Source organism: Fusarium verticillioides, chromosome 9, assembly GCF_000149555.1.
Source record: "Fusarium verticillioides 7600 chromosome 9, whole genome shotgun sequence".
NCBI lineage: Eukaryota > Fungi > Ascomycota > Sordariomycetes > Hypocreales > Nectriaceae > Fusarium > Fusarium verticillioides.
The window spans coordinates 1,869,158-1,885,294 of NC_031683.1; the positions used below are offsets into that span (position 1 = coordinate 1,869,158).

Genomic DNA, 16,137 nt, shown 5'->3' on the forward strand with positions numbered 1-16,137 from the left:
CCAAAGGGGATCCATGCATTTCACGCCCATTTAGATAGGGAGACAGCTCCAGGGGGGGATATGCCCAAGTCAACCTGGGAAGTTTCAAGCTTTTTGTTAACTTTCAAGTGTGCAAATGTGAAAATGTTTGGTCGAGTCACATACCTTGTACCACTTGTCAGCCTTTCTTCATCCTGTTTGTTTTCCACTCCCTGGTGACACGTCTCTGGCTGGATATTCAGTTTCCCATATCCCCAAGGTAACTTGACTTACCTACGGGCTTATCGCTTTGCATTGCACTATCGAACCCTGCAACCCCCACCATGAACCGTCGTGACCTCTTAGCGCAACTGCGGGGTATGATACTTCTGTTTCGGGCTGAAATAGTCCACTCATTAGACCTCGTGAGCAAACCTCCCGTCTCATCTGTTGTGCTGTCAGGTCAGTTTCGAGATAGACTTAACCGCCGAACCCGATTTCTTTTCTTCTACTTCGGTACTACTAATATTCAAGCGCGAGATAAGACTCACAGAAGAGTCATTTCACGAGCTTGTTAATTACACCATTCTCACCGCTATGGTTCACTCACATTGTTCAGCTATTCTACTTACACGATTCCCAAGACCAACAATAGCCAGCCAACAGACGCCATAAGATGCAGCCCCATGTCACAATATTATTCTCATACGTATACGATATTCGTAGCATGACGTAAGATGCATTTGGTTGGGCCAATCGTCCTATTGTAACCCTTTCTGTGGAAAGAATGGCACCCCTAGTTGGATAATCTGCTCACGCAGGCGTCACAACACCAAAACGCAATATATCAGCCTTATCCAAAAGTGCCATTTCCATTAGAATAAAGCTGATGGAGAATAGGACCCAGAGCCCAACGCTTGTATAGGCTGACGTCTTGATTTAGGATATTGACAAAGGCTTGCTGTCCCGTCCTCTAACTGTTACTGGCTTACCATGCTCCCATATATCATCCAATCCTCGGCACACCAGACTGAAAGAGTTGCTTCACTTATAGCAGCATTTCGAAATTCAAGAGAGGTAGTATAAATGATAAATTTTATGGGAATTCAATCGCTTTCTCCCATAAGGATTAACCTATCCCAAGTACCCCAATGTCTACATGTCCACATAAAGGTAGGAGGGTATCTCTATCTGCATTGCGAAAGCCCAAATTCTATCCAAAAGCTCCAATATCATGCATTATGCTCGTGCACTCTTCTCTCAGTCAAGTTAGCTAGGTCCAGTATTCTAACTCTTCCTCCTGCTGCATTCATATTCCAACGAAGAAACGTGATGCCAGTATAACATAAGAAATTTTGAGCGTGTCTTCCTCTCCGAGGTAGACCTGCCGCAGTGGTTGGGTATCGTAATCAAAGACATCAACTTGGAGTTATGTCCATGGGAATTATATAATGATTGTGTGTCGTAGACGTGGCCGCATTAAGGTGGTAAAGGTAATAATAAAGATGACATGACCCGGCACATTATAGAATAGTGTGTTTTTGTAGTAGTTGCTTTAACGATGAGGTGCCAAAAGTCTCATCGTCAGGGATCATCTCGATCAAGCCTGTCAAGTTGGCGAACAGGTCACCTTGGTTTCGATATCCGAGCATAGCGGGCACGGCAGCGTTATCGAATTCTATCTCTTCGTAGTGGACCTTGACGAAGTGCACCTCGGGGTTGGTCTTGACAATGGGCATGAGTGCTGACTCGATAGTAGCAGAGACCTCACACTGGACGAGTTAGCAAGATGTTGGTTCAAGGAACGGTGGATCAAAGCATACCTCATGATCATACACAAACACGACAACAGTTGTTTCCCTTCCAACCTTCTCAATGGCGTCGAGGTATCCGAGGGCATCAACCTCATCTAGTCGGCCATAGATGCGTACACTGGGACTTGTTCGTCGATTTCTGACAGATCGGCTGGCCTCGCTCTCAAGCTCACGTCGTCGGCTCTCGCGCCACTCAGCAAGGAAGGCCTCCTCGTCGGCATCACTTGCGCTCTTCGCATCGTCATCGCTGCTCTCGGTATCGCTCTTGACGGGAGTGGGAGCTTCAATGCCGAAGATGCTGTTGCGGGCAGTGCGGACTCGGTGTCGCCACTTGTTCTTACGGGCAGCCTCGTAGTTCCGCGCATCGGCAATGACTCCCTTGACGCCAGTAGCGCGGCCGCTGTCGAAAGAGACAGGAGGGAGCTTGATCTCGGAGGCGCCAGCGCCGGTGAGGCGATCAACAGTAGGCATGCGCATTGCGTTATCGATCTGGGCGTTACGGAAAACGTCTTCTTCGGAAAGATCTTGGTGGTTCTGGAGATCGGGATCGTCACGGTCCTCAGGGTGGAGGGTTTCGCGATATGTATTCTTGGCGACCAGGTCGTTAAACTCTTCTTGAGCGGCAGTTGACATGACGGGCAGATTTGGGGGGAGGGGGGGAGGTTTAATATGTATGTGTCTCGCAAAAAAGTGCAGAGGTGAAGATGGTCAATGCCAAAACAGCGTCCAGGGCCGAACTTGGAAACACAAGTGTTGTATCGTTCTGGAAGATGTGGAGAAGGGGGGTTAAGGCACACAAAGGCGAAATCCGAGTTAGAGAAGACCACGCAAACAGGAGTTTATCGATACAGGCAAGGATATGACCAGGAACAGGGCGGTGAGATGAGCGAAAAGCCTGGATCCAAGGGACAAATTGTCAACAGGTGACGAGGCAATCCAAGTCTAAGGGGATGGGATCCTCTTTTTCCGAGCTTGGTTGGTTTCAGAATTTGAGTCTTTGGTGAAGGAATGTTTAAGGAGGCATGCAATCGACGAGAAACAGTAGAGGAACACGGTCAAGCCACCTGATGATCTGTTCTGGAAACGGTGCAGAGGGCGCAAGACTCGGGCGGAGCAGGGATTGAGCGCTCGTTGCAGCCCGCCGAAATAGAAACGCCTTCACTCAGTTCGAATGGATATGGAAATGAGTATGACATTTCGGGCAGTTGGTGGATCGCGCACCAATTAGATTGTGGAATAGTAAGCTGAGTCTGGTGATGCTAATACCAACCATAACCTTAAGATATGCCTTAAAGCAGCCTTTAGAATTGTATTAATGCAGATCTCTTGATAGCCACCTCCTCGATCAAGATAGACTCGGTAGAGCACATTCCCCAATGGTTCTCTGACCGCCCATCAAGATTTCCTTTCATCATTGGGTCTTAAAGTCTTCTAATGCGACGACAATAAGACACAATGGCCACAGAATGGCTCTTCAAATGTAAGCCATGCAAGTACCTAATCAGGGGTGGGATAGCTCCAGATTAAGCAAGGATCCAGGGTTCACAACGGCTTTTTCTTCACTTAGGGCAAAAGGCTACATACGACCATACGTCCTCTGTGTTATTAATCGGCATGGCCGGATATCGATGCTACAGATGGATGGCAAATGGTCGATAATGTTGCATTCCGGTCCGGGACGGGTCACCTGGCCCGAGGAGTTGATGGGACTAAATTGCTGAAGAAGTTGCTGAAATGAGATTTTGATGCGGCAAAGCCGCACCAGTGAGTGTCAGCAGTCAGATGGATGGGCTGTTCAGTTGCATTCAGGGGCAAATGCGACGAAAGGTAACGTACCAGTTTATGGCATGTGGCAGAGGAATGCGTGCGTTGCCCCGGTTGTTTTGACAATACGATCCGATGGTAAATCAAGACGTGAAGAGACCACTCATGGTTGGGTCACCAGATCATGATCGTATTAAAACTTGACCTCATCTGATCTGAGCTTGAAGTGCATCAAACAAAGCGCCCAAGGCAACGGAACCATCCACATCCACACTCAGTCACATCAAGCTCTGCGACAATCCAGAAACGGACTCGGCAATGCCACGGGTTCCTGACATGAAGTTACAGGGTCCGATGCCCAATCAATCTTAGATCTTCAGCCAATCATAAGCAGATACCGTGATCCACTCTGCCAGGTACGACATGGGTTTCATCTCCAGGCTGAGCAAAAGCCAACGCCAACATCAAAGATACTCGGAGAATTCCTTTCATCATAACATCATTCGCAAGCATTATCGAAATCAAGTCAAGCTCATCACGAGTTTCTGCCTCTTAGAGACCCGTGCACTGCCTCTCTTATTATGTACTCACTCCCCAACGTCGTAGCATAAGCATGACCCGGCTTCTTCATCTCCAGGTCCAATTGAGGCTATAGGGCCGCTAGCGTATTCCGCAGTTGTTTCACGATCTCGTTTCAAGCCAGGACATGGATTCAATTGGATAACTACGGTCAAGGAAATAACTGAAGCCGAGGATGGCGGCACGCGACTCCTGCTTCGACATGACGACTACGATCGTGGCGTCAACACGGAACGTCAAGGCAGGCGGTGACAAAGCTTGGACTTGTACATGACAGCGGTCAGGCTCTTTGTCTGCTTCAGTTGTGAATCACAACCTGAAGATGAATGGATGCATTGTTGTCTGTGTTGCCAAAACAATGCAAAGAGTCATAGCAACCAACAGCGGTGAATCCTCGCCTGGTATCTTCTGCCAAAGCATTGTTTACATCTCGAAATCACTTTCGAATATTGAAAGTCATCCATGCCTCGATCTTCGACAGTACGAATCTTGTGCTTGGACGCGTTGGTCTGACAGCTCAGATCGGTCAACCTCACTGACCCAGGCCTTGCAAGTCGCTGTTGTAAAATAAGCAAAAATATTGACCAAGGTTCCCTTCTCTCAGCTCCTGATGGTCTTTTAACGCGTTTCCAATCCTTCTAATGCACATCATCACAAGCAATGACCATACTGCTCTTGTTTCCCCAGACCCAGCCTCGTCAATAACATCATGGCATGGCCGAGGCTGACTGACTCATGCGAGGCACAATCAATGGCAGTTTGCTATCAGAACCTTATGCCACCGCTACTTTATTCATACCTAGTATAGCTCGGTATTGGCTGCAGCTGTCACGAGAACTTCATATGTCATAAATTACAAGGTGTTGCTGGCGGGGTCCTTTACATGGTCAAAGCCGTTGGATAATCCATGCTTCGGCTTCCCCGAAGCCTTCTAGAGCGATAACCGTCTTACTTAGGACCCTGCTTCTGATTGCACTTTGATCAATAGGTTTTAGCATTGATCAGTTCCTGGACACATGTCACAACTGTTAAGTTATGCCACGAATTGCAACAGTTCAGCTTCACATACTGTTAGTCTCAACCGCACCGCCAACAAGCGATGTATAGTGTCGAATGCATTCATGGCATGCCTTCTTCCAAGTAGCCCTCGGGCCATTGTAAGACACGGGCTTTGTGATACCATCCTTTGACAACACATCTCGTCTATATCCCGTGACGCATCGTCCTACGTGAAGTATCTATCTTGGTTGTCGTGTTCTTTATCCTGGTTCTGAGTACGTCACGGCTGATTTCATCGTCTACTTGGCCTTGTTTGTGCTGGAATGGTCCTAGTCCTACTTGACTATCGTAACTGGTGAAAGAGAAACAGTAACACCTTCATTGCCGTGGATTTCGACAGACTGGTTATACTACCTATCTTATCAATGCCCGCAAGTTTTTTTCAGTCCCGTTATTCGTGTTCTTCGGTAGGTTTATATGACAAGATTTGTGAAAGTCCATGTGTGTGTCTCCAACTTGGTTCTGTTATCTGAGAATAGCATCATCTTTCCACATGCGGGAACCATTTTCGCAGTCTTCCCTGAATTCCTATGACTTTCCCAGCTTTATACCTAACACGGTGGAAGTACTGATAGTTAACGAGTGAGCACCGTCCTTCGCGTTATCTCAACCTTCGCCAGACTGGATTGTCAAGGCACTTGGAGGAGACAGTCATACAATGACAAGAGCCATTCTCTGTGATATACTAAGTATCCTTTAACCTAATTCCCCAAGACGGACTTAACATGTGCTACCGGTCACCGAGACGAGCACCAAACATCATTCGTTAGTAACAATGTGCTTATGACAGACAACGGGACCCTAGTTGTATCATTCAGCCAACATTTTATGGAGTTCATTTAACGGGAGCCATCATCTAATGCCACAAACTCGTAGATCCCCAGTCTCGTTGTATCATCAGAAACCTGTAGGTAAAGCTCACTTGTCCCTTATATCATAAACCAATTTCCACACATTATGTCAAGCCTCCGGACAAGAAAAACGGGATAAGTGCGGAATGTTGACGTGCAACTTTATTAGAATGTCTATTTCGTTCCTTCTACAGCACCTACGTATCATATATAGTAGCTGCATTACTTTACACACACGTCCGACAGCAAATACACTATGCGACTGGTGACGCTTGTCTACCTTTTTAGTGATCGTGTTCCACTAAGCTCTCCTAGCCAAAGCCTGCCCAATGGTAATAACTGTCGGAAGCAACAGTGATGAGATAGCAATAGCGATACCAGCAGGTGTGCCATCAATATACCGTTGTCAGAACTTGCCCTGACCCCGCTGGAAACCCTTTGCCATACAGATTCGATAAACAGTTTATTTGAACGTTCCTTACTCGTCGAGACCAGTGATCCAGTCGGAGCTTTCAAGTTCGTGCTCAGCACCAAGACTCAGACCTCAAGTTGACACAGCAATGGGGAAATTGGCCAAGATTCGTAGTGGCAGGAGAAAAGGCGTAAAGTTTTGAAACATCATGATGTATTATCTCGAGGTCTGAAATTTTTGCTCGGTATAGCCGTCAACTCCTATGGATTCCCCTCACATAAAATCGTCCCCCACGGCATTGCAGATCTTGGCTCCTTGAATTATTCGTTTGCAGTAGAAACGGCCCGGAACCGAAAGACATGTGCCGTCGAGTCGATACGCATACAAAGGGCAACTGAACAGAGGAAACCCATCCAATAATACAACCACCCATTACTAACAGCCCGCGTTGTGTCAGAAAAGGGGAACTATGGTGCAGAGAATTTTGCAGGTGCGAGAAAAACATGAAACGGGGAAAACAATAAATAGGGAATAATGAAAAGGAGGTATCGCATCAGCCAGTGTATTTTCTTCCCCAAGTCCACCACGAATGATCGAGTCCGGCTGGGGAAAGTCGTCGGTAGGGGTATGTGTTAAAGGTAAGGTGCGGTTCGTCACGTCGTCCTGCATTCGCTAGTAGTCGCGATCAAGGTAGGTGTCCTTGGATTTCGGATTCGATGGGCAATATAGTCGTTCGAACACAGATGGTATAGTCGCCGCGGCACGTACTGGCATTTATATATCCAGACAAAAGGTTCATAGTCGCAAAGAACAATTAGTAGGCCCAGATTTTAAGCTATTGTTGTTAGTCGATATGCTCTTGGTGTACGATCTTGTTGACAGAAACTTACCAGAGAATCCCAAGATCCTGTGCACAAGCTTGTGCCATCGTTGCTTACACCCAAGCAGCTGACACGGTTCTCGTGGCCAACGAGAGAGCCAACCTTCTCGCCTCGAGTGATATCCCAAACCTAATAGCTATGTTAGCTCACGAGTTCCAGAGAAGATGAGCTTGTAATCACAAGCACAAATATGCCTTACCTTGCACTCAAAGTCATCGTAACCAGCGAAAAGAAGGCGACCCGATACAGATGTAGCCACCGAGGTGATACCACAGAGAATAGACTCGGACTGCCAATTGCGTTAGTCGAAGTCAAAGAACTAATCTGCTAAGATCCACACTTACTCCGTAAAGGTTAAGTTCGCGATCAGCGCGGATATCGAAGAGACGGCAAGTAGCATCATCAGATCCGGTCACGAAAGAGTGTCCGTCAGGGAAGAATTGGATGGCGTTGATATCAGACTCATGGCCAGCAAAGGTCTGGACGGCCTTTCCAGCGCGAATATCCCAAAGCTTGGCGAAAGCATCACAAGCACCCGAGATGAAGGTGTTTTGGTTGGTAGGGTTAAGGCTGATGCTCATCACATCACCAAGATGGTCAGCAAACTCAGTAACCTTCTGGCCCGTCTCAATATCCCACTTCATACAGGTCATGTCACCAGAAGATGTTAGGATGCTGCGGTCATTGATGAATCGACAGCAAGAAAGATAACCAGCGTGACCAGAGAGTTCACGGGCAACACGGGTAGGGCCATCGCGTTGCTGGTTCAGGTTGTAAATGGAGCAGATGTTATCGAGACCACCGCAAGCCACGAAGTTACCACTGGGAGCATAGGCGCAAGTCATAACCCAGGAGGAGCGCAGGGGAATGGCGTGGACCTTGTTGGTGGTATAGGCGTCCCAAATGATGAGCTTGCCATCTTGAGAAGCAGAAACCAGGTGCCTCCTGTCGGTCGACCAGTGCATGGCGTAAATCTTTGCCAAGTGACCCTTCAGTGTTCGCTTGGCTTTCATAAGCTGGTTCTTAGGGATAGGCTCATGAGCCTGTTGTGCGACAGCACGAACTAAACAATTGAGAAGGACCAAGTTAGCATTGATTCATAGATAAGAATGATATGCCGGCAAGACGCGTGTCGATAAATATCATTGTTGATAGTCATGGTTGTTTCGTTTCCCAGCGGATTTCGGGACCACTAGGCAATCGGGAAGCACGTACGAGTTGTGTCGGCGAGATCATCCTTCTTCCTCTTAATTCGGTCCTTCAGAGTTTCAGCTTCACGACGAGCCTGCTGAATTCGCGACTGCATAGCCTCGGGGGAGACATCGTTGTTGCCTTGAGAGTTCATCGTGATCGACCAGTCAACTTTTGTTGTCGGATGGTTTACGCGCGACGGGAGGTGAGATTGGACGATCACCGAGGGCCAAGGGGCGGTGTCGATAGATGAATCGAGGGAAGCGGCGACGATACTCAGGTTGAAGTCGAGCTCAGGTCGAGCAGCAGAAAAGAGCGACTTTCGAGGGGAGAAATTGACGATGGGCGAAAACAGGAGCTCGGCCGGCTGAGGTTGGTGGATGGATGGAAATGGGCGAAATGCAATGCAAATGCAAGTGGAGAGGGAAAAGGCCGGAGGAGAGAGAGGAGCTGGAGGAGAGAGGACGGGAGTGAGGAGGATTCTTAGTGGTAGGGGCCTTTAGGGGGGAGGGAATGTGAGCTACAGACCCGACTACAGATGGGACTACCTGCAAGTAGGTACATACAGTACAAGCAGGTCCGGGCAGGGGGGCGTGTGCTTCCATTTGAGTGGGTAATCCCAACCTGGGTGAGAGTGGACGAGTGAAGTGGGCGCGGGCTCGATTTGGCCAGTGGCAGAGGCAGAGGCAGAGGAAGCGGTAACAATAATAATGTCCGCAGGCAGATTAATGACCTAGGTACCTCAAGCAAGCTTCAATTGGCAAGGCAAATCGAGCGTACCTTATTAAGGCACGGTTCGGATACAGATTACGGCAGAATGCTACCTATAGTACCTTGAGATACTAACGTAGGTACTAACTAACTGCTAGAGTCAGCACCAAGTAACCACTGAAGTATAGAAGGATGAATGATAGCCTTCAACTGGGGCAACATCCAACTTACTGCTCGTCTTGTTCTCAAGGTCGAGAGAGACATAAAAATTCGATCATGGTCAGTTTGACTCAATCGTAACCGCCATCACCTTCACTGCCCGTAATCCAATTCTTGACTACCTCGTAGAGTTTACCAGCTGACCACAATACCAGTAGCTTTTCAGTATGTCTCAGTCGACTCCAGTTCATCCGTTTTCAGGTACACAAGATTCTGGGGATCTATCCACCAAACATCAAGTACCCGCGAGCCTACCAAAAAAAAAAAAGCCCCGCCATCAATTTACAGTGGGCGCTTTCTGCTGCACGAACCTGCAGCTAGAAAGAACCCTGCGGCCGTCGCCGTCGCCCCGACCCTTTTTGTCCACTCCATCCAATCCCACCTCCCTCTCCAGCTCAAGCTCAATTCATCCGCTCACCCAAACACCGTCAACTTTATATACCGCACCACAGCTTGCACTATCTACATCATCATATTAACCAGATATTTTGATCAATCGACCGAACATACTCCCATAAAGAATTGCTCAGTGGGTGACCCTGCCACAGCAATGCTCCTATCTGGCCACACAACAATGAGACCCATCGGTCGTTTCCGTTGCCCTACAAGTTGCAAGCACAACGGCGATTCGAGATAAACCAGCCCCTGACCTCGTCCTCGTCCTAGCCATCGCCAACTGAGCCCACGGTGCCCACCCAAGCTTCCAACAGAAGCTCACCCCGTCCACTGAGCGGCCGAGACAGGTCGTCCTGGCAGCGAACAGGGCTAGAGCCTCGCCCCAGAGCGGAGGGTCTTAACCCGAGCTGGGTAGGTGGAGGACTCAAAGGCGCACCACCCAAGCCAGATTACTACCCAGATTGCGCCCACTGCATGCGTCCGCTTGCTAAAACTGCATCCACCAGAGCCACTGAGGTGATCTCCCGCCAAATTTGACCATCTTCGATAACCCAATGTTATCCATCCAAGTAACGAGAGCCAGCAGTTATCATATTACTATCAGAAACAGACTGTATAATCTCTCAAGACACTCGCGCAAACTTGGACTCCAGGTCTTTCCTCTTTCCCAAACCCTCGGCAAAGTCCCTGGCTTGCCGTCAATCTCTTCTCTAATGGACGATTTCTTGGATTCTGGAACTGCACCCTTCAGGGGAAGCAGCTCGTGTCTGCTTTCATTTTCATGGATGATTAGCAAATCACAGTTCATCTTGAGTACGGAGTACATATTTACTAGCTGCTGGTAGCTCGGGCCCATCTAAGACAAACCCAGGGCCCGCGCTACTTGTTGCCATCCAAGAGATGATCTTTCGCTTCGCTTCATAAGAAGCAGAAGCTAGTCCAAGAGTGCCAACTCCGTCTATGGCCATTTCCAAACCTGTCATGAGCTGGTTTCTGACACACGAAATTTGGGCCTTGTCGACTCCACCAAGATAATTTAAATCCTCGCTGGCTAGTTTGCTCTTAGGCTCTGTACCGAAGGACCTCCCCGGAAAGGAGTTTCAGTGCCTCTGTTGCTGGGGTTATAGTAAGTCACTACGTGGAAGGTCCTTGCAACGCACCTCTCATCTTACATACACACGGCTATCACGATTCACGATCCCACGTAGCTGGAATGGGAAGAAACGATTTTTTGCCCTGTTGGGTTTTGCTAGGTGGCCAATGCCCTTCCCCCATGGATGCTCCAAATCTTCGAATTGGCTTCCATTTTCTCACAGGGCTCTCAGGGATGTTAGTTGAGACCAGAATTCTGATATATGTCAGGTAAGTCCCCAATTGTTGAAGATTCGGCGACGATCTCATTTGAGACAACATTGAGACAAGATACATTGGATCCAAACTTCATCGATTCAAAGGAGCTGGTTCCATGCTATCTTAATAGCTTGTGCACTTCTCATGTTACTGTGTCTTCTCTATTCTGCGAATCAATACAAGTCATCCAATACTTCGCCCAACTTGGAGCACTTTGTGTCGTTTTCGTAAGAAGGGGAATCCGTTGATTCAATATCCTGCGTGGATCAAACAATGCTGCAAGCAAACTGGGGAACCGATGGATCCGGAGCACCTTGTGGGCCTGAGCCTCTATCCGTAGTCGAGCTCAGATGAACCCTGGCTTCTCGCAGAACGCAAAGCAGGCCTGTCCAGCAGTGAACTGAAATTCGGACCCTGTTGGTATCAGAACAGTTGGTGTCACATTTGGTCGCGTCCTGGCTGTCGATCAACCTTCTACTGAAAACGCTCAAATAAAAGAATGTCGCTGTTCACACAGTATTTATGTCTGGCGCTACTCAGGATCGAATCGTTGATAGAGCTACTCCTTTAGCCTGTGACACCAACGCCCACCCGCTCCTATATCCGTCGACTGCTCGTACGACTGCCATTCTGTGGCTCAAACTGGAGGTAGATGCAGGCAGCCGGCATCTGTGCAACGTCCAAGTCCTAACACGGAGTTTACGCTCTTTCTTGTACATATCTCAGCCAAGTGTGTATGGGCGGTACAGTACCTGCAGCAAAGCACACGCAATTTCGACTGGGACTTTATGCATAGCGTAAGCCCATTAAAATATGTCGGAGCAAATGCGGATGCTAAAGTTTCACACACAATCCTATATGACATACGCATATACGGCAAGGCATCTAGACTCTAGTGCAACCAGATTCTGGGTTCATTCTCGACCGGCAGTTGCCCACCATCACAGTGACATTCTGTTTCTTATTACCGGAAATGCCTCTGGCGAAGTATGTATGCACTCGTGCCTTGTTCTGTCACTATTCGTCAAGCATGTTGGCACATTACCTCATGTACCCTGTGGCTTGAGGATTTACCTGGCTCTTAGCCTCTTGTCTAGTTTTTGCTGCTCGATCTGCTTGTTGCAGCGATCAGTGCAAAATATCAACGGCTTCAAGAGGCTCCAGCGCAATTTACTACGACCCCGAGATATCCACTTGCGTCCGTTACCGCGCTTGACAAGCCCCTGTAAGCCTGCATCTATGTATGTACCTAGATATAAAGTGAGGTCAACCCCCCGTCCCTGACCCATTCCTAGTCCGGCCAAGGATAATGAACGATGATGCCCCTTGATCAACTTTGCTCAGGGGTTTATTCGTTATTTAACTTTGGGATCTCTGTATCGAATGGGTCTGGTCCATCGATTTGCAGCAGTATTCTTCCGGTTAACATCCAGGCCCCATGTCTGGTGTGGCTAACATCATCACTAGCAATTTCGGCTCCATATCCACGTACGGCCCAGAGCAGGGGTCCTGTTATGAGGTGCTGCCAGATATCAGGCCAAGATTCGCAAAGACAGGCAATACCAACAATAAGTGAAGTCTTATATACCTGCTCCCTTCATCCATTTAGCCATCCCATTCGCGTCATTACAACCCGCCGCTCCGGTAGTTCTCACCCAAGGTGGTTTGCCGCGACTTCTGCAGTCCTCTATCATCCTGTACTCGGCCATGAGTCGAGTAATTATCTGGAGCCAGCCGGCTTGGCATCCCTTACTATGACCAGCTACGGAGTACTCATCGGCAGGACATCTCTTACCGAAGCCACATTTGACGAGTGTTGGAGAGCTTCGAGCGTTGACCTCCATATCCTCCCCGGTGCACGACTCATGTCATACCTCCGCTTATTTCCTATTCAGACTCTCGTGCAACCATGGCCAATGGGTGGTGATTTTGATTGTCAAAAATTGGCTCCGTTCTCTATGCAACATATGCTTTGTAGCTACCCAGAGACGTATCATAATGTTGCTTTCAATGAAACAAGAACTACATACATCTGTATCAATAGACTATCTGTGATGTAGCGTGGTCAAGTTGGATGTGTTGTTTTGCTCTCCCAGTAGCCAATTCTTTCTGTTGAGCTGGTGATATTGCGGCCATGACTCAAGAACCATGAACCCTGCAGCAACACCCTCAACTGGGTGAATATGTGCTTTGACGCAGCCAGAGGTGTATGTAATGCAACACCAGTTATGGTTCTACTCCGTAGTTACCAAGCCAATACCGTTCGATTGAATATACATAGGGCACTCTGAGTTTGAGCTAGAAGGTGCAGTCCTGATGACTGACGCACAGCAAATCTGGTATGAATACGAGGCTCACTGGCTCATCAGCAGCACGTACCAGTATTACTGAAGGCATTACCCTATACCAACGGATACTATTCCCTTAAGCAACAAGACTTCCATCATGAGGAATCTCGTGAAGAGAATAAGCGCGACTGGTGATATCTTTCCTTGATTTGATTACAGTGTGTCATAGTATTTTGATATTTTGGAATCACTGCTTGTATTCCTTTGTGTTGGCGGATACTATCTGTATGTATCTAGCAGTGTGGTAAATTATGTTGATCGTATATATGATCTTTTGACCCAACGCTGATACGCCGAATAGTACAGCCAAACGAGTGTATAAAACAGTTCCCCGGCTCTTTGCAGCGTTAGACGCTTAGAGTCCTTGAAATTGTGACAGTTAAGAAATGCTTACCTCTAGTAACTTGGACGCCACGAACCTGCAGCATCTTGCATATCTGGCTGTGTATGTAATACGAACAACCATGCAATGCAACAATTGGCACAGCGGCATAAGCTGACTCACATATCTTGCCATGTATCGGAATGAGAACGAGCTGAACATATGAAAAAGAGGCTCGACCCCAAAGGGTAACGATATTTCCTTGATCTGACTGCCTCGCTCTCATACAATAGTCCTGAATCGACCAGAGCATGTTGAAAATGGAGATCCTTGACGTGGTAGTTGTTGGAGCAGGTAAGAGAATGGCATTCATATCAATTGAGATGTTAAAGGATCAGCAAAAAGACAGCAAGCAAGCCTACATATATCAGGTTGGGCTGGGCTGGCTGCGGCTAAGACTCGCCATCAGTTACACCCCAAAGAATCTCCGGCGGTCTTCGACTCAGCTGCTACACTTGGTGGCACTTGGGCGAAACATCGCCTTTATACAGGCCTGAAAACCAACAACATGTTGGGTACTTATTAGTACCCTGATTTCCCCATGGACGCGGAAACTTATGGTGTCAAGCCTGGTCAGCACATTCCTGGCCAGCACATTCCTGGCCAGATAGTGCACAGATGCCTGGAGGCCTATGCTCGACACTTTGATATATATGACAAGATCCGATTTGGTCACAAATTAGAGACAGCAGAACACCAGGAGAACGGCGGTTGGGTTCTAAGGGTAAGGGACATACAAGCTGGTGATAATATCAAGATCAAAGCCAGAAGACTGGTTCTCGCGACAGGTCTCACTTCTGAACCCTTTCTACCAATCTTCCGAGGCCAAGAGGACTTTGGAGCTCACATATTTCATGCAAAAGAGCTGTGCAACCATGAGGATACATACAGCACGGCCAAATCAGTGACAGTATTTGGAGGGACAAAGTCGGCTTGGGATATGGTATATTTATATGCCACCAAAGTATTCGAGTGAACTGGGTTATTCGAGGTTAGTAATCCTCTGAGGGCACAGCGAAGTGACTTTACTGACTCCTACAGAATCTGGCCATGGCCCTTCTTGGAATGCTCCTCCTTATGTCACGCCTCTCAAGAAATGGCTCGAGAAACTCGCCCATATAAGAATGTTGACATGGTTCAGTCCGTGCAACTGGGGTGCAGCATATGGTTACGTGAAGACTCGCAACTTCTACCACGGAACATTCATTGAAAGAGCTATTGTCGACAAGTTCTGGAGTATCCGTGGTAACGACGTTATCACGCCCAACAAATACGACTCTCACTCTGAGACAGCCAAGCTCAAACCCTGGTCCAATGCCATGTTTGTGGCGACGAGTATAGGCATTCTCAACTACGAGAAGGACTTTTTCGAGGTTGTTAAGGAAGGGTTGGTCAAGATACATATTGCTGATGTGGAACGGTTGAGTAAGCAGACAATGCACTTGTCTGATGGCACGGCATTGCATACGGATGTGCTGTGCTGTGCAACAGGTTGGAAACATGTTCCTCCGATCAGATTCCTACCAGATGGGATCACTGAGGATATTGGGATGCCTCATACGCCGTCACCGAGTTCGTTCCCTTACGCCTCAATCCTCGATCAGGTCGATAAGGAGATCTTCGACAAGGTCCCTCGTCTCAAGGACCAGCCCATACAGAAAGTGCAAAATAGCAAGTATCATACACTGCTAGAGGGCAAAGGTCTCTCAAGTAATGATGATATCACGCCATCGACAGAGCTGACGCCGTACACGCTATATCACTTCATCATCCCACCTTCAAGTCAGTTCCTCAAGACCCGAGATATTGCTTTCGTGGGAATGGTAGTCAACTTCAGCCACCCCATAGTTTCCAATGTCCAATCGCTCTGGATGAACGCTTTCTTCGATGATATGATTCCAGCTCTCCCCCGAAATCCCTCACCAGAGTTTGTATCTCGATTCCAGCATGAGGCAGTGCTTAATAGTCGGTTCGGAAAATGGAGATACCCAAGTGGTTTTGGCCACAGCTTTCCAGACTTTGTGTTTGATGCTGTTCCGTATCTGGACCTGCTGCTCAAGGACTTGGGTTTACCGATATACAGGAAGAATGGTGTATTTGCTGAGATGACGGATCCATATGGGCCAGACGATTATACGACGGTCGTGGATGAGTGGAAAGCAGGCAAAGCAAGTTGAGCCAGAGGCTCCATGGTATCAATGGATACACGCGCTCGCTTATTG

The 16,137-nt window shown here is 48.0% G+C and overlaps 3 protein-coding genes across 3 annotated transcripts; 1 reads left to right on the forward strand and 2 right to left on the reverse strand.

The window, feature by feature from the left end:
- Positions 1-1,009: 1,009 nt before the first annotated feature.
- Positions 1,010-2,935, reverse strand: FVEG_10292 (hypothetical protein). Its single transcript, XM_018899369.1, has 2 exons — positions 1,782-2,935; positions 1,010-1,730 (listed from the first exon to the last, which is right to left on the reverse strand). The coding sequence occupies exons 1-2, from the start codon at positions 2,403-2,405 to the stop codon at positions 1,482-1,484; spliced, it is 873 nt and encodes a 290-aa protein (XP_018757429.1). The 5' UTR covers positions 2,406-2,935; the 3' UTR covers positions 1,010-1,481.
- A 3,101-nt stretch (positions 2,936-6,036) lies between these two features.
- Positions 6,037-9,043, reverse strand: FVEG_10291 (guanine nucleotide-binding protein subunit beta). Its single transcript, XM_018899368.1, has 5 exons — positions 8,534-9,043; positions 7,663-8,381; positions 7,518-7,607; positions 7,328-7,447; positions 6,037-7,272 (listed from the first exon to the last, which is right to left on the reverse strand). Exons 1-5 carry the CDS (start codon positions 8,661-8,663, stop codon positions 7,252-7,254), a joined length of 1,080 nt encoding a protein of 359 aa, XP_018757428.1. The 5' UTR covers positions 8,664-9,043; the 3' UTR covers positions 6,037-7,251.
- Positions 9,044-14,456: 5,413 nt separating this feature from the next.
- On the forward strand, positions 14,457-16,092 carry FVEG_16779 (hypothetical protein; the record flags this gene model as incomplete). Its single annotated transcript, XM_018906008.1, has 3 exons — positions 14,457-14,842; positions 14,881-14,906; positions 14,957-16,092. The coding sequence occupies 3 exons, from the start codon at positions 14,457-14,459 to the stop codon at positions 16,090-16,092; spliced, it is 1,548 nt and encodes a 515-aa protein (XP_018757427.1).
- Positions 16,093-16,137: the final 45 nt, after the last annotated feature.